We start from the raw sequence: 21,357 nt of genomic DNA, 5'->3' as shown, positions 1-21,357 counted from the left end.
TGTCAAAATCAACCTACCCTCACCCCTCCTTTTCTTCAACAACAACAAAAACAAAAAATCTACACGTGTGAGCCATAAGCGAATTTCTATCAAATACACGGGCAATTGTGAGGCAAAACTCTTTGAGAGGGCGTGTTTTCCTGATCTTATATTTCCTCTGAAATGCAATGATTTAAGTCCAATACGAAGAGGAGATGTTTGGTTGAAATGTTATCACGTTATCTGGAAAACACCTTTGACCTACAAAATAGGAGGGGGGGGGGTAATACTTCTACTACGGCACTTCACACGGCACAAACAACAAAGATGGTAGTCTGTCAAACCTATTGAGGCCAACATTGAGGCCTACAGACCGAAAGATAACGATACGTGGTCGCCCTAAATGCCTTTATTTGCTTTTGTGCATTTAGAACAAGTATTTTGATCCCGGCAGGGAATAGATTCCCTAGATCATTCAAATATGCCGAAAGCCAAACTCTAAGATAGGGTGATCTAACAGGAGGCAGGAGAGATGCAGGTCGTCCACACTCTAAGATAGGGTGATCTAACAGGAGGCAGGAGAGGTGCAGGTCGTCCACACTCTAAGATAGGGTGATCTAACAGGAGGCAGGAGAGATGCAGGTCGTCCACACTCTAAGATAGGGTGATCTAACAGGAGGCAGGAGAGGTGCAGGTCGTCCACACTCTAAGATAGGGTGATCTAACAGGAGGCAGGAGAGATGTAGGTCGTCCACACTCTAAGATACACATGACACGAAGAAGCACACTGACACAAACAGATGAGGAAGAATACACCAGAAACACGGAATAGACTAAAAGCATTGCAGCGTCTGGTGATTACAAATGCATATCTTGTCGCCGTACACGTGCATTAAGGACAAGGGTTGGGCTCCTCAGTCACATGAGAAGTTGCGTCTTTTTAAATGCCTCTAATAGCTTTCGATAATGTAAGCAGCACGTGATCAGGGGTGGCACATGGCGTATGCAACGTGGGCGACCGCGCACGTCCTCTAGGTTTATGCATTTACCAAAAAAGCCTTTATCGCGCCATAAAACGATAAGAAATATGTTTTCTTTCACTGAAGTAATTGTCTATGTCATCTCTATTAACGCACCCATTATACTATATTGGTGCAATTCGATGAATATGAATGCACTGAAAACTTACAGACTCAAACACAAACTGTGATTGCGATTTGATTTCACTTGAAAAAATATAAATAGCTAGTCTTTTTGTGTATCTGATGTAGGCCTACAAAATAAAAAAAAAAGGTATAGGATAGTTTTTGTTCTGAGATCTTTCGTTTATTGCAGCAAACAAGTTTAACATGGAGAAAGTATTAGACAAGTCAGAGGTTTAAGAAATAAGAATACAAAAGCAAACATGACAAAATACTAATGTTGTAACTTGTAAACATTACCCTATCAAGAGTGCAGGTCAATTAAAGTTAAGCTAGGGAAAGACGGACGGATACTGCTGTATGGGGCAGTAAAGGATGTAAGTTTGTAATAAGGTCGATCGTAATAAGGTCATCCTCGTGTTCTAAAAGACATCTTGAGCGGGCCTGTTTTGTTTACGCAATAGAAGTCTACAAAATAATGGCAGGCCTACGTCACTTGAAAGAAATCGGATCGTTCTGACGTAAGATAGACGCTAGAATTGTAATGGCGAAGACGTCTTGAAATGTATTCTTTAGACAAGAAAAACATTAATAAAGTGCAGATTTGGTTTTTGACTTTGAATTTGTTATTAGAAGAGTAGAAGGATAATATAGGCCTACTGTTGATACCTCAGGTCAAAGAAATAATTAGAGGCCTATGGAAAATTTCAGCTTAATTCAAGATTGGGTGTCTGAGAAATAACGTGTACAAACTTTTTACCATACAGACAGAGAGATAGAGTGAATTGATATAAGCTATGTAAAAAAAAAAAAAAAAAAAACACCTTTTGAATCGACCTTGTTTTAGACATCTCTCACAGAAACAGTATGAAGAGTCATATTTTAAAAGATGTCACAACTTCACTTCATTTCTAAGACATTGTTACTTTTAGTTGCATGATACTCAAATGTGGAATAAGTAGGCCTACAATACAAATATAACAGACTTTAAATTTGTTCTGAATCAACCAAGAAAACCAACGAATTAGCAGAGTTTAAGATTAACATGCATGACTAGATTGACACACGAAATGCGTTGGACATAATTATTTTCTTTTTTTGAAGTAACTTCTGTAATATATAAGATTTTTTTTTTAATGACAAGACTTCACGTTCCCCCAGCCTACAATTTGAGAAACGTTGGCCTACATGCGATAAACTACGCATCCCTTAATTCTAATTAACATTTAATCAATACTTAAATATTTCAGCGTGTCTGTAGATTTTTACTGTGTTAAATTGCCACTGGACATGTTTACAGCCTATTTTAATAGGCTTATAGGCTTCATAGGTTTTAAGTCGAAAGCATAAAATACAAATTATATTTAAAAATACACGAATAAGTAGATATGTGTTTCACCCGAGTACAGTGTCGAAGCCGACTCTTTATTTACAGTACCGTAGTCGAGAAGGAACAAAATATTACAGCGTTTTATAAACGGGGCGAGTTTATTAAGTTACCAGCTTGCAAATTTCCCTCCGATATTGGCCTCAATTCAAAAATGTATAGGTCTTTGAATTTCTACAATGTCCTATTAAATGCGTGGATTAGTAGGCTTACGATTGTTTCATTTCAATGCCCATGTTAAAATTTGCTCCGGGGAAATTAGGCCTACTTGTTTTAGCTTTGTTGATGCTAGATTTAAAACTCAAACGAAAAAGAATATAGTCGATCTGGCTGCGTGTTGTATTAACTGAAGGATGCCACGTAGCTATTCTGGATTATTTGTGAGGGAATAAGATTTTAGCTACAGTGAGTCTATAGCTGCTGGCAAACTTTAAGAGCCTCATTCCTCTATCGTTAGTTTCTCCTAATCCAAAAGTCCTTCTCATTGTTCAGATGCATCCTTTTCTATCCTGTCATTCCAATCCACCACATCCATGGATTAAAGCTAAGACTAACTCTTTTATTTACTAAGATTATATACACCAAAATACGTTTGACTCTATAGGTAGCTAACCTAGTGACATTCTGCACGTGTTCTTATTAACGAAAGATTGTGCCTAAAATGAACATGTGGCTATAAGCTTCTTCCCTACATCAGAGCTGGCAATTGTTGGTCTCTTATTGTTCAAAGAATTGCATTGTTAAGTTTGATCTATCCACCTTCCCTTCTTTCAAACCTAACATTGGTTAGGCCAATAATAGAATATGCATCCTCCGTTTGGGACCCCTCAACTCAAGAAAACATTTAGAAACTGGAACAGACACAAAATAGAGCAGTGAGATTCATAACAAACGAATATTCACATTTGACTCGAGTAACACCTTTAGTAAAATCACTTAATTTAGAAAGCCTTCAGGACAGAAGACTCTGAAGTAAAGTAGCAATTATACATAAAACACTGAACCATAATCTTCAAATACAAAAAAAAAAATAATTAATAAAATACTCTGAAAGACACATAGATAAAGGCACATTCCTCGTCCCATATGCTAGGACAAATTTGTACAAATACTCCTTCTTCCCTAGGGCTATTAGAGCATGGAATTGGTTGCATGAGCTAGCCAGGAAAACCAGTGACTTGGCAGAATTTAAGTCATTGGTTAATAAGCATGACTAAATGCATGACGCGTAGGACGTAATCATCTTCTTTTTTGAAGTAAAGACTGTATTATATAAATCTTATTGAGATAGCTTCACAGATGTCTAAGGCATTCATTTTACACTCTTTTGTCCCACTGTAAATGAAAAGTTTAGGCTACTGTTATCTATATATCTCTCTGGTTACTTATTTTCCACATAAGGATATCGACAACCTTAGCAAATATCTCGTGACAACTAAAATCTTGTTAACTTGGTGTTTCCCGATTCGTGAATGCCAAGCCAGCACAATTCCACCCAGAACAACATTGCAGAATTGTGTTTATCTTATAAAATACAGACGTTACTTATGAAAAAAAAGAAGATGATTACGCCCTACGCATGTTCCTAGGTCAATCTATGAATTAAAAACACATGTACCAGAATCTCAAAATTGGAACCAGTGAAATGTGCCCATCTGGAGTATCACCAGAAAATGCCGACCACGTCCTCCAAAACTGCTCTCTTTACCAAGAGGCCCGTATAAGACATTGGCCCCAAATCACCCCAATAGAAAGAAAACTATATGGAGAGCTCCCTGATTTGGAAACCACTGCGCAGTTCATCTCATGTATTGGTCTAGTCATATGAACACTCCATCATAACAATGAGAACGATGAAGAAGAAGAATGAATTAAATTTTGCCAATTTAAGTTATTGATTTTCCGGCAACCCATTACATGCTCTAATAAGATAAGAAGGAGAATTTGTATAATTGAAGGAAAATACCAATAAATAATGTCTACAAAACTAACAACAGAGTTGCTAGGGAGTAGGCCTATTACCCGAAGAGCTGTTTTTAAAATAAATACTGTCCGTTCTTTTCCCTTCCTGTATTTGTAGCCCCATAATGGACTGGACACACCATTAGTGGGAACGGACAATGGAAGCTGAATTTATTTCCTATCATTGTTTATACTTTTTAAATTTTTTAAAACTCAAAATGAAAGCCTATCTCTCATTCACTCCAGTAGGCTAAGAACAATGACTCCCCCCATTGAGAGTCGCTTACAAAGAAGTTCATGCAACTGCTAAGCTTTGCTTGTAACACGTTCATCATTTTGTTTTTTAGATTCGTTTGTTTTTACTATCGTAACTTTCTTTTTAAAATAAATGGCAATGTAGTTTCCTTGTTCTCCATTCAAGTTGCAACAATGAAATACTTAAAGCCTTTGTACTGACATCACCAACTAGACTAAAGCCTTCATTCTGACCCATGAGAAACAATGTTACTGCTAGTTTATCACTCACTGTTAGACTCTTTTTGTTCACAGCACAGTTTCTATGTAGCCAGTATGAACAACTAGCTACAATGTCATAGTTTCATAACTTTGAGTCCAGAAATGAAAAAAAAAAATAGTTTGTAATCTACAATCTATTTTACACAAACCTTGACTAGATTTTTGAAGCTTTGAAAACTTTCCAATAATAATAATCAATGCATAAATATCCATTTAGGAAACTTAAGATTATTCCTACAATATGTTTGATTTTTTAAAATCTTTCTGTATAAAATGCCAATATTTTGTCGAACCTGAATAGGTGATTTTTTTTTTTATTTACATACCAGTAGCAGTAATTAGTATTTCAGTAATCTATACAATGATGTTTTAATATATCTTTTTCTCTTTTGTAAATATTTGAATATAATGAAATTAATTCTCAATATTAGTAATTCAATGAAAGGTTATCAATAAATGAATGGCAACTTTCCTATTATAATAATAATAATCTTTATTGTCCCTAAGTGCTATTCATTATAATCATGAATATTGTTTGTTATTTGCTACACCATAATAACATATCTAAACAGAATGTTATTGCTAGATGGAAGTAGATATTGTTGATAACATAATAGGCTTAGAATCTAACACACAATAACAGAAGTAACTTTATGTAATCTGCACTTTGTAAGAATACATTGAATTTGTTTTTTAAAAAAGTACTTGTTCAATAGAGGTTATATAGTAAGTCGCTTGCCCTCCTCCATTTATATTGCTTTTATATTAAAAATTACTTTCTATGCACACTCCACAAAGTTTAATTAAGATTTTAATTGTCTTATTTTACTTTTTTTTTGATAATTCAAGAAACCTATAACATGCTTTTGGAATTAAATTTCATACACGTTAGTCCTAGCAATGTGAAATCATAAGTTGTATATTTGTGATTTTCTGTTGTATTTTATTATATTTTTTAAGTTACCACTTATAGCTAGATGTCTCTCAACAGTTCATACTTTAAAATTTAAATGTTCACTATCAAGCAGTGTTAAAAAAACAACAACATTCTAACATTTTGTAACATCTAATCAGTTTACTAATACTGGTATTAAATAGTAACATTTACTTTGAACTATACTGAGATCTGTGAAAATGTTTAAAAGTGAACAACCTCTGGAATATTAACTTACTAAAGTAAGTTGTAAATGATTTGTGTTAGATATCAATGTACAGCTCCATCATTGGAGGTAATAGAGATTGTACATTTGTGTTTAATAAGTAGGTAAAACAACACTTATCACAAAAAGTGTGTTGATAGAATAGTTTATGGTTTACATGCTTTTATTCACTTTAAATCAAAAGTTTTCTCTGGTAAAATGTGTGAAGGTCCATGAAAAGATGATCATGATGATTCAGCCAAGCTTATTTTTTTAAAAACATGATTGCAGGTGGAAAGATGAGAAATTACCATAGGAGCCTGCTTCAAACAATATCATCATTTGTTTCCCATTACCGGGTACATGTATTTTTGTATCTAAAAACAACTAACAAAGAAAACAAAAGATCTGTACTGAAAAAATTTATTTCTGCCAGGTACATCTATTTATCTTCACCCAAGATTGATCAATAACATTCAAAAATCACACAAACACAAAATGTATCATCCAATAGAACATCTCAAACTCTAGTGGGAAGGGGAGAAACAGGGAATATACAAAAATAACTGCAATAGAAAAAGTAATTGAATAATACCAAGAAAACTGCATGTATCACATTTCTATAAAATGTACATTCAATTCATCAACATGTGAATGGTAATGCAGTAACTAAACAAAACATAATTTTAATTCTGAGAAAGTAATGTTAATAATACAAATTAGATTCTATTTAAATGAGGTTTAAAAAGGCCTAACCCTTATCTCAAAGGATTCTTTCTAAAAAAAAAACAACAACACACCACCAACTAAACAAAAAGAAAAAACTTTCAACAACAACAAGAAATAATAATAAAATGAAAACATTGCAATCAAATTGCAATGAAAAAAAGGTAATGAAGTGAGAAAAAAATGCAAGGATTTCTGTAAACACACTGCAGTGCAACAAATGGAATGGAGATTTAGAAAAATGTTTTTCTTACAAAAAGCTATTTTCCAGTATACAATGAGTATTCAAAACACTAGTGAAATGGAGTCTCTAACAACTGTATAAAGTCAAATGAAACAGTGAACAAACAAATGTACAGATATCACACATGCTAACAAAGGTGCTGTGAAATAATAGCAGTCTTCCTATGTTGAGAAAGTACACATTATGATCTGATATTTATGAATAACTGCAGTTACCACATAAATATTGAATCAAATAACAAACAAACAAACATGAAATAGTTCTAAACTTCATGAGACAACAGCAGTATTAGATTAATTTAAATAAAAACTAACCAATTATAAATAATTTCTGAGAAAGAGAAAAATATGTGAATTATGTCAGACCTAAAATACTTGAGTAGCTAAAAAGATGATTGGCCTATATAGCTTTCAGCAAGGCATTTCAAATACAGTACTGGTACATCGTATTTATTGTCATTTTAGAGAATATGTTCCAGCACAATTTAGAAATCAATAAGTCGAAGATCTAATAACAATGCAAGGCATTGAGTCAGGTGCAAAAGTTGAACAAAATAAATCTTAATACAATAGCACAGAAGGCAATAGATCTATTGTTTTTATATTTTGATATCAAATATTATACTGCTACTGTAACTAATATATATTATATGTACACATTTTAATAATTATGAAGATGAAAAAATAAAAATGTAACCAATGTGACCTTTATTTTTTTTTTCAAAAGTCACGCTATTAAATCAAACTTTCTACTACAAGAAACCTTTGCAAGTAGGCCTATATTTTGTTTTTCATAAGCCCATATTATTTGATAATATGGTATATTACATTCACATAATAAGAAAATGAATGATTATATACATGATCAGACACAATAGCAACATGCATCGTCATTAACTGCTAAAGCCAGTACACTACAATTAAAGTACTAATAGCATAACATTTATAGTTAAGAAAAAAGTACTAATAAAATAACTTTTAAGTTATAACTTTAAATAGGTATTAAGTTTAAATGAATTATTACTTTCTTTTTATTTAAAAACCCTGTTTAAACCTACTGGTTCCACCTGGTCTAAAATTTTTCTTGAATGGGATAGCATTTGGTTAACACACTATAACAAAAACAAAAACTTTATAAATAATCACTTTGATGTACTAGGTAATCTATGGCATGCTAATAACAATGTGGGTAAAGTGTGAAACAACATGTGAAACGTCAATGCCATTATATTATTATCATTTAATTTCCTACTAACCAAACAAATTTGTCAGCATATTTTCAGTATTATAAAAGAAAATCGAATGTAGTTTTTTTTAAAGTAAGAGGAAAAAATGGTAATAAATATGTCCAAAATAAATTTAACCAATATAATGCTTAACTGATATGCCTTGTTTCGGTACAATCAAAAATGTATTTTAAACACTTCTGTTTATTTACTATCTAATAGGTAATTATTTAGGTGCTTTAATAAACATACATTACTCTTATAACTGTTATTAATAGTTAAAGCAGATGTGTATTATGATTAAAACAATAAGATTAAGAAGCTTAATGAAACATAGAGGATTACCTAATATGAGTTATATATAGTAAATTCTCCATTATTTTGTGTTTCATTTGTACAGATTGGTAAGTAACAGTACTGACAGACTCAGAACTACTAGTATTTATATGCTAAACAAATGATGAAAAAAAGCATAAACTGGTCTATCATATAAAATAAAAAATAGATTAACCATGTCTCACATTTATACTATAAATGACATTCTTTCTTTCTTCACATGTAGTCTAGGATTTCATTGAGACTAATAATCACTAATAAGTCTTAAATAAAAGGAAGCACCAAATATATTCTGAAGATGAAAATATTTTGCAAATGAGGTCTTTGATTTGATGTTTTAATAAATAATGTTTCTAGGACATATATATGCATGTTCATATACATTTAATACAATAAGAAATCATAACCTAAATCTTCATTCATTCATTTTTCAAAGTCTTACATTTTTACAAAATAATTTTCCTAAAAAAAAAAAAAAAAAAAGGCATTAATATATGCAACAAAAGACAACTCACAATAATATATTATCATAACCATCTTTTTTTTTTAATGTGGCAAAAAACAAATACTTAAAAGTAGTTAATAATAATGATTTTAGTATTTAAATTTCTTGATTAAAAAATTAATCATACTCACAGTAATTATTATAAACCCCAATCATGCCCAGACCCTTTGATATGTAAACAAATATTATTGAAGCAAAAATAGCCTCATTTTTTTTATATTCTTAACAGAATTAAATTTAACAAAGACAAACTAGATTCTAATTTAAAACCAATTCAAAATCTAATCAATCCATAGATTTACATTATAAATAACTTAGAAACTAAATAACATTGCTTGATCAAATGGTGTTAATTAACATCCAGGTTTGGTACCGATTTTTATCATATTTTCTTTTCAACTGCCAGAACGTAGACGCTGTTTTCATTGACTATATGTAAATTTCAAAATGTTTCTAGAAAAAAACTCCATTAATCTCCTTTTTGTCTGTGCGCTGATTTTGATAGATATGTTGTATAGAAAAAGTGGGCGAACAACACAAAATATGTGAAGTACATTGCTGAAGAATAACCCAGATTTTCATAACTCTGTTGGCAAAATTCACCCCTTCCTTTGATTTTATAAATCCAAATGTTTATAAGGACACCAATAATCATTTGAGTTAGCTGTAATGATGTAATAACCATATTCACAAATTTTGGGAAGCGAAATTGTAATGCACGTAGAGTATAGTAGGAGTACATAAAAGCATGTACTGTATAGTTCATCACCATAAACCATCTACCGGGTGCAGTATGATCTGTATAGCTGTACCACACATATATTAATACTGTGATATGATGGTACCAATGAAGAAATATTAGCGGCTGTTTTCTCAAGACAATAAAAATTGTGTCTCCAAGCTCGTATACTTTAGAAACAGTGAACAGGAATGACCAAAAACTGGTAACTCCTTTAAAATAAGTTGGAATACACACAGAATATTGCAATCCATGATTCGACAGAACAGAAATAAGTTCCGGCCAAGTTCTCACTGCACCAACAATACTGAAAATTGCTAACACTCCACTCCATATAGCAAGACAGGGTCGAAGATCATACCTGGGGCGATGTTTCATCAAAAACTGTCCTCCAAAGACGACAATGATGTAAATTGCCGAGTACACAAAGCTATCTGTCCATCGCTCAAGCATGTAATCCAAGAATTTTTTCTCGTGCCATTCTCTTTCAAACTGAAACACAATACTGTAATTGTGCTCTCCAGGTTCCATGCTCTGAAGCACGTGCTGATTTAATCAGCTTATAGATCTTAGTCTGTACGTTAGGATATGGTATACAAATAACCAGCAGACACAATGCTGACATGAGTTAGCTTAATCACGGAAGTGCCGACGCTAAAATAATGTCGGTATGGTGATGTTAGTAAACCGATTGGTCGTTCCGATGAACTGAGAGAGTCTAACCAATAATATTAGTCGTTACAAACTGGTTTAGCAAAGCAACCTAGACAACGGGTGAGAAATAAATGTGCCACATTGGATAACCTTCATCTAAAAAAAATATATGGGACGAAGTAGATTTGTATTTAGATCTAGATCTAGTCTCGATCTAGGTCTAGACCTATTTTTAAAACAATTGTAATGTGTATGTATTTTTATTAGGCTTTTATTAATTTATATCTTCTTTAAAAGACGATAAAAGACATATTGTGAACGTCCCATAATTGAAATTTAAAATTAGGCCTATAAGAAGTCGATAAAAAAGATTTAATCTTATAAAACACTGACGTTTTTGAACAAAAAGATTATTACGTCCTACGTACGCGTGTCCCTGTGTCGATCTCGTCTAATTGTGAATGTAACGTTTTAAATTTCATTAATTATTAAGAATTTAATAATGATAGTGTAAAGAATAAATTGTCATACAGTACAGTAACGTACGTACTACGTATAATATATGATAGACCGTCTTGACTCTACGTTGCATATGGCTTACTACGTGCATGTAGGCCTACATTTAGTGAATCTTATCGTTTTAATTATATTTTAATTATTTCTTTATTATTATTTTAATGGGTATTTTTAAATATCAAAATTTAATTATTAAGAAAAAAAATGTGGCGCTATCATGTCCATATTTCAAAATTCGTCATCCTTGATAACAAATGATTGCGTTCTGTGAGAGCGATTGTCTTTTTACAACAGGCTATACGATTTGTCCCTTAGTAATGCACCCATCTCTAATGGATACCTGACACGTTAATGGCGGGTTTGAAGGCCGTTGGTCGTTGTGCTGGGCAAATGGCATCTTCGTAAAGCGTCGGCCTTAGAAATTTTTAACAGATGAGCTTCATACATCGCCTGCCCCCCCCCCCCCCCCCCATAGAAAGCAATTTAAGGTCTATGGTTTTAGGCCCTACGTTTACCTCTTATTATAATCATGTTTACAAACGTACAATTTCTTCAATTTAGGATTCTCGAATTCTTATTCATATTTGACCATTTCATCATCTGATTTGACCACGAGAGTCTCTGGAGGCCTGGTTTGATCAAAAGAGCTGCAGATAGATGATATACATTTTAGACCTAGACTTCTGAAATTCGGATATTTTTAAAAATCTCTTTTGTTGGGACCCCCCTACCTCTTGTGGATTCCCCGTGGCTGCTAGTAGCCAGGCCTGCCTTCCCTCAAATCCTGCTCTGACTATAATATCTTACATACATTCCGCGTTATTTTATGTCGCGACATTTGGTGGGAAAAATTTATTTAGTCGGCATTTTTTGCCGACGCTATTTTTCATCACTATATAGGCCTATGTTTAACCAATCCAATAATGAAATGCACGTGTTGGCCTAAATGTACCCGTTATCTATTAGGCCTATATATCAAGTTCGATTAGAGTGGGTCAATTACTACACAATAACATCGGAAATTGAAAAAAATTCGGTACTGATTTATAATTTAAGTCAAGTTATAGATTTATCCAAGACAGTTTTTTTAAACGTCGATAATGTCTGTTAATATAAAAGTTAGGTCAGGTCTACTGGTTGTGCTGTGTGCTCTATGGAGGATATGATCCATCAGATGTTGTCATAATTAAATATCAACATCACAATACAGTGGATCCCTGGACACATTGGCATCATGGGAAATGAAAAGGCCGATAAACTATCAAAGGCGGGATCATCTATGGAAACAACTAGATAGACCTGTTAACTACCTCACCCTAAGGTCAATGCTAGTCAACAATCACAAAGAGGAGTGGCTCAACCAATGAGCACCAGGAAACACAGGCAGAGCAATGTACAAAGAAATGACCATACCAAACAAACTGGACTGATATATTAACTCCCCCCCCCCTTTTCAAAGAGCAATCAACAATCTTTCAACTAAGAACAGAACACACACCTCTGTTAAATTACCGGTACTATCTTAACAAAATAACCCCCACACACCTACCCTTTGTAGACACTGCGTCCATCCTTATGAAACCGTAAACTATATCCTCTTTGAATGCTCCTTCCTAATTCACATTAGGCAGACCCCACTACCACAACGCACAGCCCAACATAACCAACACTCTGTACGGCAGTGCTAAGCAACTGAAGAAAACAGCACACTATTTTTCATTGTCACAGAATGCAAAGGAGCTCACAGCTCAGCAACAAAAAGCTGGATATTAGCAGAAGAATCCGAGATAGTTCACAACAATAATAATAAGGCTTCTCTTCGAGTCCGAAGATTAGTGAGGAATGCAGCCCCAGCTGTGACCTACATATTTTGCCACATCCAGGGCAAGCATAACCATTGCCCGCAGGTGGTTGATTTAGATTTTCTTTTCGCCGTCTGCGTCTGTCTTCGGCAGCGGATTTTCTTTTGATCTCAAATGTGTATCCCGCGGCCTTTGTGAGTGACCTCCAGCTGTCTCGTTCTGAGGCCGCATGCAACCAGGTGTTCTCTTCTATGTCAGCTAGGCAAGATGGCGCCTAAGCTGGTCTTAAAAGCGTTTCCGTTTGGCACCTCTGTTACGTCGACCACCTATTAGCTCACCAAAAAAAACTGCATTTGGCATACGTTCGTCTCCCTTACAGGATACCAGCCCTGCCCAGTGTAACTGTCGGACCATAAGAAGTCCTTCTATACTGTCCATACCGGCGTTCGCAAGGACATTGCTGTTAGTAGTGCGGTCTTGCCACCGTATGTCCATGATGGAGCGCAAGCATCTTTGGTGAAAGCATTCAAATAATCTTAATTGCTTTCTGTATAGTACCTATGTCACAGATCCATATAGAAGGGTTGAGGGAACCACCGCTTGGTAGACATTGATTGGCCGTCCAAAATCGCCACTGGCCCTGGCCACACGGTTATCAACTTCCCTTAAATGTGAGGCACATTTGATACTATTCTACCCAGATATGTGAAAGGGCTGTCCGATTACGGTGATCTTTGGGGCTGAGTAGGTTTTATTGAGTGAGTTCTAGAACATGACTTCTGTTTTCCCGAGGTTTATAGATAAACTGAAAGAGGCGGCAGCGTATGCAAATTCGTTGACGCGTTCTGGAGATCATGTTCATTGTGAGCTAGCAGGGCGCAATAATCGGCATAGAAAAGCTCCTCTGTGACCATCTCTTTTGTTTTTGTAAGGGATAGTAGACGTCGAAGATTGAACACATTGCCGTCTGAACGAAACCTGATGTCGATGCCTTCGTGCAATCGCTGCCTCATTTGACCCAGCATTATGCCAAAGAAGATAGCGAATAGAGTAGGAGCAAGTACACAGCCCTGCTTCACGCCATTTTCTATTGGGAAGTGATCAGACATATCACCATTGTGTCTGATCTGGCCTTTTTTCCCACGTGAAACTGCTTCAGAATGGATTGGAATGTAGGTGAGCATGGGCATCGCAGCCTGGCCAAAATCCTCCACAAACCATCACAAATGACCGTGTCGCAAGCCTTGGTGAGGGCCACAAAGGCAGCGTATAGGTTTAGGTTCTGCTCTTAAAGCCAAAATTGGCTTTCAGATAACTCTTAGTCCACTATAGAGTGGGTTAGTCGGTTTAGCAATACTCGAGCAAATATCTTTCCTTCTACTGACAGAAGTCCAGTTCAGTTCACAATAACACTAATATATAGCTATAAGAAATATGGGTCTTTTGTTGTTTGTTAAGGGTGTAAGCCTACAGATTTAGGCTAATTCATTGTTACATAAAAAGTGTTATGCTATTTAGTATCATCCTGCATTGTAAAATCTTTTAATTTAAACTGTCTTTGATAAAATCTAAGGTGAAGGAAAAAAAACACACGTGCTCACAGTCAAACACACATCTATATTTCATACTACGTCATTATAGATACATACAATATCATTCATATATCACCTTTCACTTTCACCAAATGTCCAAAAGACTAAGTGATAGGTGAAGGTGAAATAAAAAACATAATAAAAGTAATCCAGAATTTAACCTCTATACACGGAGGCCACTATATAGTGTGGTGTACTTTAACAATAGCATTGGGGACTGGTTTAAAACCACAGTTGGAGTAAGACAAGGCTGTCTACTCTCACCAACTCTTTTCAATATCTTGAAAGGCTAATATAATATGGAAGATGTTCTCGATAGTGTAAAGACTGACTTCCCAGTTGTGAATAAATGCATCATTTGAAATACTCTGAAAGTCTTGATTAGGAAGTCTAATCATAAGTCTATCTTGTTAACTATAATGTTCTTTGGTTATTTTGGACTAGTTGATAAGATACTATTGCCAGAACAACGGCTACGAAGGTTCTGAAAACATGGAGGAAGAAGAATTACTTATCTTCTTATCTTATCTTATATAATACAGACGTTACTTCAAAAAAGAAGATGATTACGTCATACGCGTCATGCACTTAGTCATGCATATTAACCAATGACCTAAACTCCGCCAAGTCACCGGTTTTCCTGGCTAGCTCAGGCAACCCATTCCATGCTCTAATAGCACTAGGGAAGAAGGAGTATTAGTAAAAATTTGTCCTAGCATATGGAATGAGGAATGTGCCTGTATCTTTGTGTCTTTCTGAGTATTTTATTAAATTTTGTTTTTGTATTTGAAGATTATGGTTCAGTGTTTTATGTATAATTGCTACTTTACTTTTAAGTCTTATCTATCCTGAAGGCTTTCTAAATGTAGTGATTTTACTAAAGGTGTTACTCTAGTCAAAAGTGAATATTCGTTTGTTATGAATCTCACTGCTCTATTTTGTGTCTGTTCCAGTTTCTTAATGTTTACTTGAGTTGAGGGGTCCCAAAGAGAGGATGCATATTCTATTATTGGCCTAACCAAGGTTAAATAACATTTTAGTTTTATGTTCTTATTTGATTTATAGAAATTTCTTCTAATAAACCCTAATGCTTTGTTTGATTTTTTGATAGTTTCATCAATATGGGGATTCCATGAAAGTTTTTCATTTATTATAACACTTAGATATTTTGCGTTTTTAGTCTGTGTTACCGGTTTACTATGAATAAGATAAGTGAAATTAATTTGTTTTACTTTTTTTTTTGTTACTCTTAATAACTGACATTTTTCTGAGTGGAAAGACATGCTCCAATTTGATTCCCATTTCTGTAATTCATCTAATTATCTTTGTAAAATTTCTGTGTCTTGTGTTGTTTTTATTGTTCTATATATTATGCAGTAGTCTGCAAATAATCTGATTTTTGTTCCTGAACTAATGCAATTTGGTAAATCATTTATGTAAATTAAAAATAATAGTGGACCTATAAGACTGTTCCTTGTGGTACACCCGAGTTTACTGTTATTGGTGTTGATTTAGAGCCATTTAATATTACAGTTTGTTCTCTCCCTATCAGAAAATCCTTAATCCACTGATGCAATCGACCATTAATGCCGAAATATTTTAGTTTTTTAAGCAAACTATGGTGGTGAACTTTGTCAAAAGCCTTGGAAAAAATTTAGCAAGGTATAGTCTAGCATCTATTATCTAAACCTTTTGAAAAATCATCAATTACTCCTATTAGTTGTGTTTCACATGATCTATATTTCCTATAGCCATTTTGGTATTGTGTAAGGACATTATGTTTGTCGAAGTGGTTTATGATTTTGCTACATATTATATTATGTGTTCTAGAATTTTATATGTGATGCTGGTAAGTGATACTAATTACTTAAATTGCGCTTTGCTGATGACATAGATGGCCTAGAAGGGACAGAAGAAGAACTAGCTGACTTGGTGATACACATAGACAATAAGACTTCCACAGTATATGGTACGCAAATAAATGCCGAAAAACTCAAATTATGAGTCAATAATGACCAATAGCCATTCATATATAGATCTACATATTATATAACAACATACATATAGGCCTACACGTGTATGACGTAGGCCTATTCATCTTTCTTTTTGAAGTCTGTGTTTTCTAAGATAAAATACATAGATACATACATATAGTTTAACGGACACCAGCAGTACATTCTCATAGAAATCATCTAGATATATAGGCCTACATAGATTTAATTGTTTGAATTGAAATTGACCACCCACTAAATAAATAAATGTATATAAATATATATATATATATATATATAACTCTAGTCTAGATTATAAGAAAAGAAAAACCTGGCTAGCCTCCAAGTTTAAGGGAGATTACTCTCTATTACTTTAGATCAGGGTATTGAAATATCATGGATGATAGTTTATAAACTATATCCTATAATAAACTAAAAGAAAGTCCTTTTGAGTTACTTTTCAGCAGTTATGTTTTTTATTGATGTTCAGACATTTGGTAATTATAACCAGTATCAATTAAATACTATAATAGATGTAGATCTGCTACTCTAGAGCGAAACACTAACATTTTCTTTTACTAAAAAAAAAAGTTAAAGTTTAACTTAAAGTTAAAGTCAATAAAGTAGTATTACTATTACTATTAGTATTAGAATAATTAGATCTAGATTATCTAGATCTAGTAGTAGTTATTAGTTATATTATATTTATTATATATTAGTAATTATAATCTAGTATTACTAAGGTCTAAGAGTTACTAAGAGTATATAAGTAAGTTATAAGAGTCTAAGTCAACTAAGACTAAGTATATTAGTAATTAGTAATAAAAGCAGCATATCTACTAAAATCTAGAATAAGAATAAGTCTAGACTCTAGATCTAGACTATATAAGATTTACTTGATTTAGTCTTTAGATAAGTCATAAGATCATGACATGATGATAAGTCTACTCAAGTCTCTACTGTCACTATTCACTACTGACTACTGTCATTAATTAATGGATGGGATATTTGAAATTTATCTAAAACTTTTTCTTTTTCACGCGTCAGAAAAAAAGCTTCATTTATTTACTTATAAATAATTATATTATATAATATCTACTTAAAAGTTAAATATATATATATATTGTTGTTTACAACTGACTCATTTTCTTGTCTCTTTAGTAAATATTCCCACCAAACTTCCATTCTCTTGGCGTAGTTTAGTTTAACAATCTTTTATTTGCGTCTCAAACCAAGAATGCCGCCGGATTTTTAAGACTTTGTGCTGACATTTCATCGGGCTGGATGGTATCATGTCATCTGGCCCGCGGGCCTTATTTTGGGCATCACTGATCTAGATCATAGATCTAGACTCTACTAAGTCTCTATTAAAAGTAGTACATATTATCTTTTCATTATATTATTGTATTCAAGGCTAGTCACTAGTCTAGTATAAAAAATATTTAGATTTATAGATCTAGATATGAAGTAGGATAAATGGGTATTATTTACATGGCCATATTACTATAGCGTATAGCCGAAGAGACTCACTTTCACTACTTAATCTACTAACTATTAGTATTACTATATATACTGTTACACTGATGACTAGATCTAGATCTATACTTTTTTTTTTTCATGAGTAGTCATGAAAGTTATACATTATAACTTTATACTAGTCTATACTACTCTTTACATGTAATATATATAGATTATAGACATTATTAAATATTAATTATAAGTAAGTACCAGAACGGTAACTGTAGTACAGGAGTACTAAACCTGTGGGTCATGACTCCTTTGGGGATCGAATGACCATTTGTCAGGGGTCGCCTAAGACCATCGACATTTCCAATATATGTTTAAAAATAAAATATATATATATATTAATCTCTAATTTTTAAGGGAATTTTAAGCTTGATAAACTGCTCTTCGCATGATTTGCTCTGGGGGAATAGAGTGATAAAGAGTGAGCACCCCAGCCTATTTCATTTTAGTTCATTAATTCAATCTATCTAACATCATGTTTCTCCATCTATTTATAAGCTAATACGCTAATGAGTCTTTAGCTAAAAAAATCCCACTAACCCGGACCCATGTTCATTATTTCAGAAAAATTCAAATGATTGTTCATACTTGTCTACCTTGATTTTAAGCTGATCTATGTTGTATAGAGAAATATCTAAACAATTCAATGAAAATGTAAAAATATGGAGCCTGCATTATACCTATTTAGTAGTTAAATACAGAACTATAAAAAATAAAGCAGAATTAAACTATTTCCACCAAGGTACTGACAACTCATGCCTGTGTGCTAATAGGGACTCAACTCTAGTTAATTCTTCAACTAGACAGTCCAGATTTAGTATCTATTGATCTATTAGCACATATAGATAGATCTGAAAAACTCTCATTTACAAATATAATATATTATATATTATATTGATCACTTTTAGCCCAATCACTGCTATTTTGGAATATTTAAGTTGGAATTTTGTAGCTCTGTAATATTTAGACCTAGGGAAAAACTGAAAGTATCTTCCATTAGATACAAAAAAAAAGATAAATACTGTAATGTAATAGTTTAAAATAGATATTATATCAAAGAGGGTAAGGTCCATGTGGTCAAGTGCTAAAGTTACCAAACAACATTCCCTCACCCCAAAGCAATAATTTGTATACTTTTTGAGTGTGATTATATTTCCACCACACTACATTTTTAAAAATGATTTATCCTTGTTAAATTATTGTTCTTACTATTCCCTTAAGACAATAGCATCTTATCCCTCATTATACTCTTGTGTGACTCAAAAATGTTAGATAGCCTTTTTTTTGCCTTGTTTTGTGGGCTCACATATCAATTCAGTAAAATATTGATATTGAATTACTTTGTATTTTTGTTAAGAGTAACATTTGATTTCTTTCTACAGTGACATTTCTAGTTTGTTCTACTGTGTTGCTTTTCTCAAGAGGAAATCCTTATGCTGAATCAACGGAAAAACTTCTAAGGAATCAATGTTTTGGTGAAGATTGTATCGAAGATGTAAAGATTGCAGACTCCAAATGGTTGGTTAATGATAAAAATGATGAGACCAGAGAAGGAAAGGTAGATGACACACATATACAAGAAGGCCAAGAGTCAGTCGATAAGCATTATGTCAGCACCGATGATATTAATGACATACAACTTGTAAATGTTGACAACAGCCCTAAATCTGATGTGGCTAGAGAACTTGACCCTGTTGATTCTAGAGAGCACATAGAACCTGTTGACTATGTTGTGAATCAAGAAGCAAATGAAATAGACACCTCAGAAATGAATGAAGTACCAATATTAGAGGCGATCTCTGACCAGGATGAAGTTGAGGATGATGATGAGCAAGACTCTGAACAAATTCCACAGAGACGTAGATACTTTCCTTTGCTGTACACATTCAAGACCCTCTTGAACTCATTTCTATCTGACTTTGGAGAGGATTCTAGTAATCAAGATGGATCTTATAATACATCCGATACTACAAATGGAAGCCTAAGTGTTAGTGAAGATCTTATCAAAGATTCCAATATGACTGTTAATGGAACAGATGGTGGCAAGAAAACAAGATTTCAGTGTACTCTCAAAAATACAACTGCTAATACTCAGGGAAAGGTAAAATATATATTTTTTTGTTATCCTTTTATACTGAATCCCTAAATTTTTCAAAATAATCTTCCTCACAATCTATTCAAGCAAATTTCAGGTCTTATGGATAGTAATATTCGAAAGTATTTTTATGGGACAGGTGAATGGTTCATTGGCTGCGGGTTAGGCAACTATCCCAGCAGTCTTTATTAACTCTAACCTTTCTTTTAAAAAAATGTTGTTTTTTTTTTCATTAGCATTTGGCACTTGATAATGCAGAGTTGAAGTCTCTAACTAATAAGCACAACTTGATTAGCACAACAATATGTGAAGGACATAATTATCTCCTCTACTAAGGATTGTCTGTAATTAATAAAATAAGATAGAGATGAAAGGGATATGAGCCTGCCTCACTTCTATTGAACAACATGCTTTTATTTTATTTTTATATATTATCATGTTTTTGTATTTTAAGTGTTCTACTCTTGTTCAGTGTTACAATGAGTTTCTAAGCCATTTATTTTTTATGGCCTCCAAACAGATAATGCATATTCAAATACTGGTCTAAGGTTATTATCTAGTAGTATATGTTGATATTAGAAACATGACAATTTTTTTATGAATAAGATTTCATAAGTTATTCCTAATAAAGATTTCTATTTCTTGTGTTGTTTAAATTGTTCTGTATAATATGCTGTCATCTGAAAATAGCTAAACTTTTGTTTGTTTTGGGATTAATGCAGTTAGGTCTAGTAGGTCATTTTGGTAAATTAGTAGAGAAATAATGGATCTAAAACTGTTGTTTGGAGGACACCAGAGTTTACAGTTATTGATGTTAATAGCCTTTTATGATTAATTTACACAACTTGTTAGAGATTTCTGGATACATTTGTGTTGCTGACAAATTTCTTAAGTATTTTATCTGCTTAAGTAGGCCAAGGTGGTGAACTTTGTCAAATTTCTTTAAATACCCCAGTAGTTGCAATGTCATCTATTAGCTCAGTATTTCCCAATCTGTATTCTGCAGAACCCTAGTGTTCCTTGAGGCCCGAAAAGGTGTTTCACAAATTACTGGAATAATTAACTAGTAGGCCATCACATTAATTAATCTATTATTATGAGGGATGTTGTGGTTGTATTAGTTATTTCAGAGTAATTTCTTCTGTTATTAGCCAGAACCAGAAAAGGTGTTTTTTTTTTTTTTTTAAAAAGCTAATAGAACTCAATAAGAACTAACTGAGTGAACCATTAGATATCATTTAAAAGCCTTGAGCCATTACCAATACCAGATGCATTTCTTT

General features: G+C 33.3%; 2 protein-coding genes across 4 annotated transcripts in view; one reads left to right on the top strand and one right to left on the bottom strand.

Moving 5' to 3' along the window:
- Positions 1 to 21,357, top strand: part of LOC106078478 (thioredoxin domain-containing protein 15-like) — a 33,087-nt gene that overhangs the window by 8,199 nt on the left and 3,531 nt on the right. The window contains exons 1-2 of one of the 3 annotated variants that reach the window (XM_056021041.1): positions 10,716 to 10,804; positions 19,365 to 20,083. In XM_056021041.1, the coding sequence (XP_055877016.1) occupies positions 10,801 to 10,804; positions 19,365 to 20,083 (723 nt within the window). In that variant the 5' untranslated portion in view covers positions 10,716 to 10,800. Of the gene's footprint in view, positions 1 to 10,715; positions 10,805 to 16,788; positions 16,953 to 19,364; positions 20,084 to 21,357 lie in introns of those variants that run through there. The other 2 variants (XM_013239356.2, XM_056021040.1) reach the window with 2 other exon arrangements.
- Positions 6,532 to 10,601, bottom strand: LOC106078479 (elongation of very long chain fatty acids protein 6-like). The gene has a single exon (XM_013239357.2). It carries the CDS (start codon positions 10,429 to 10,431, stop codon positions 9,631 to 9,633), a length of 801 nt encoding a protein of 266 aa, XP_013094811.1. The 5' UTR covers positions 10,432 to 10,601; the 3' UTR covers positions 6,532 to 9,630.

This window comes from Biomphalaria glabrata, chromosome 2 (genome assembly GCF_947242115.1).
Source record: "Biomphalaria glabrata chromosome 2, xgBioGlab47.1, whole genome shotgun sequence".
Lineage (NCBI taxonomy): Eukaryota > Metazoa > Mollusca > Gastropoda > Planorbidae > Biomphalaria > Biomphalaria glabrata.
Note: the sequence above shows the minus strand (reverse complement) of the source record. Positions and strands in the feature narration are given on the sequence as shown.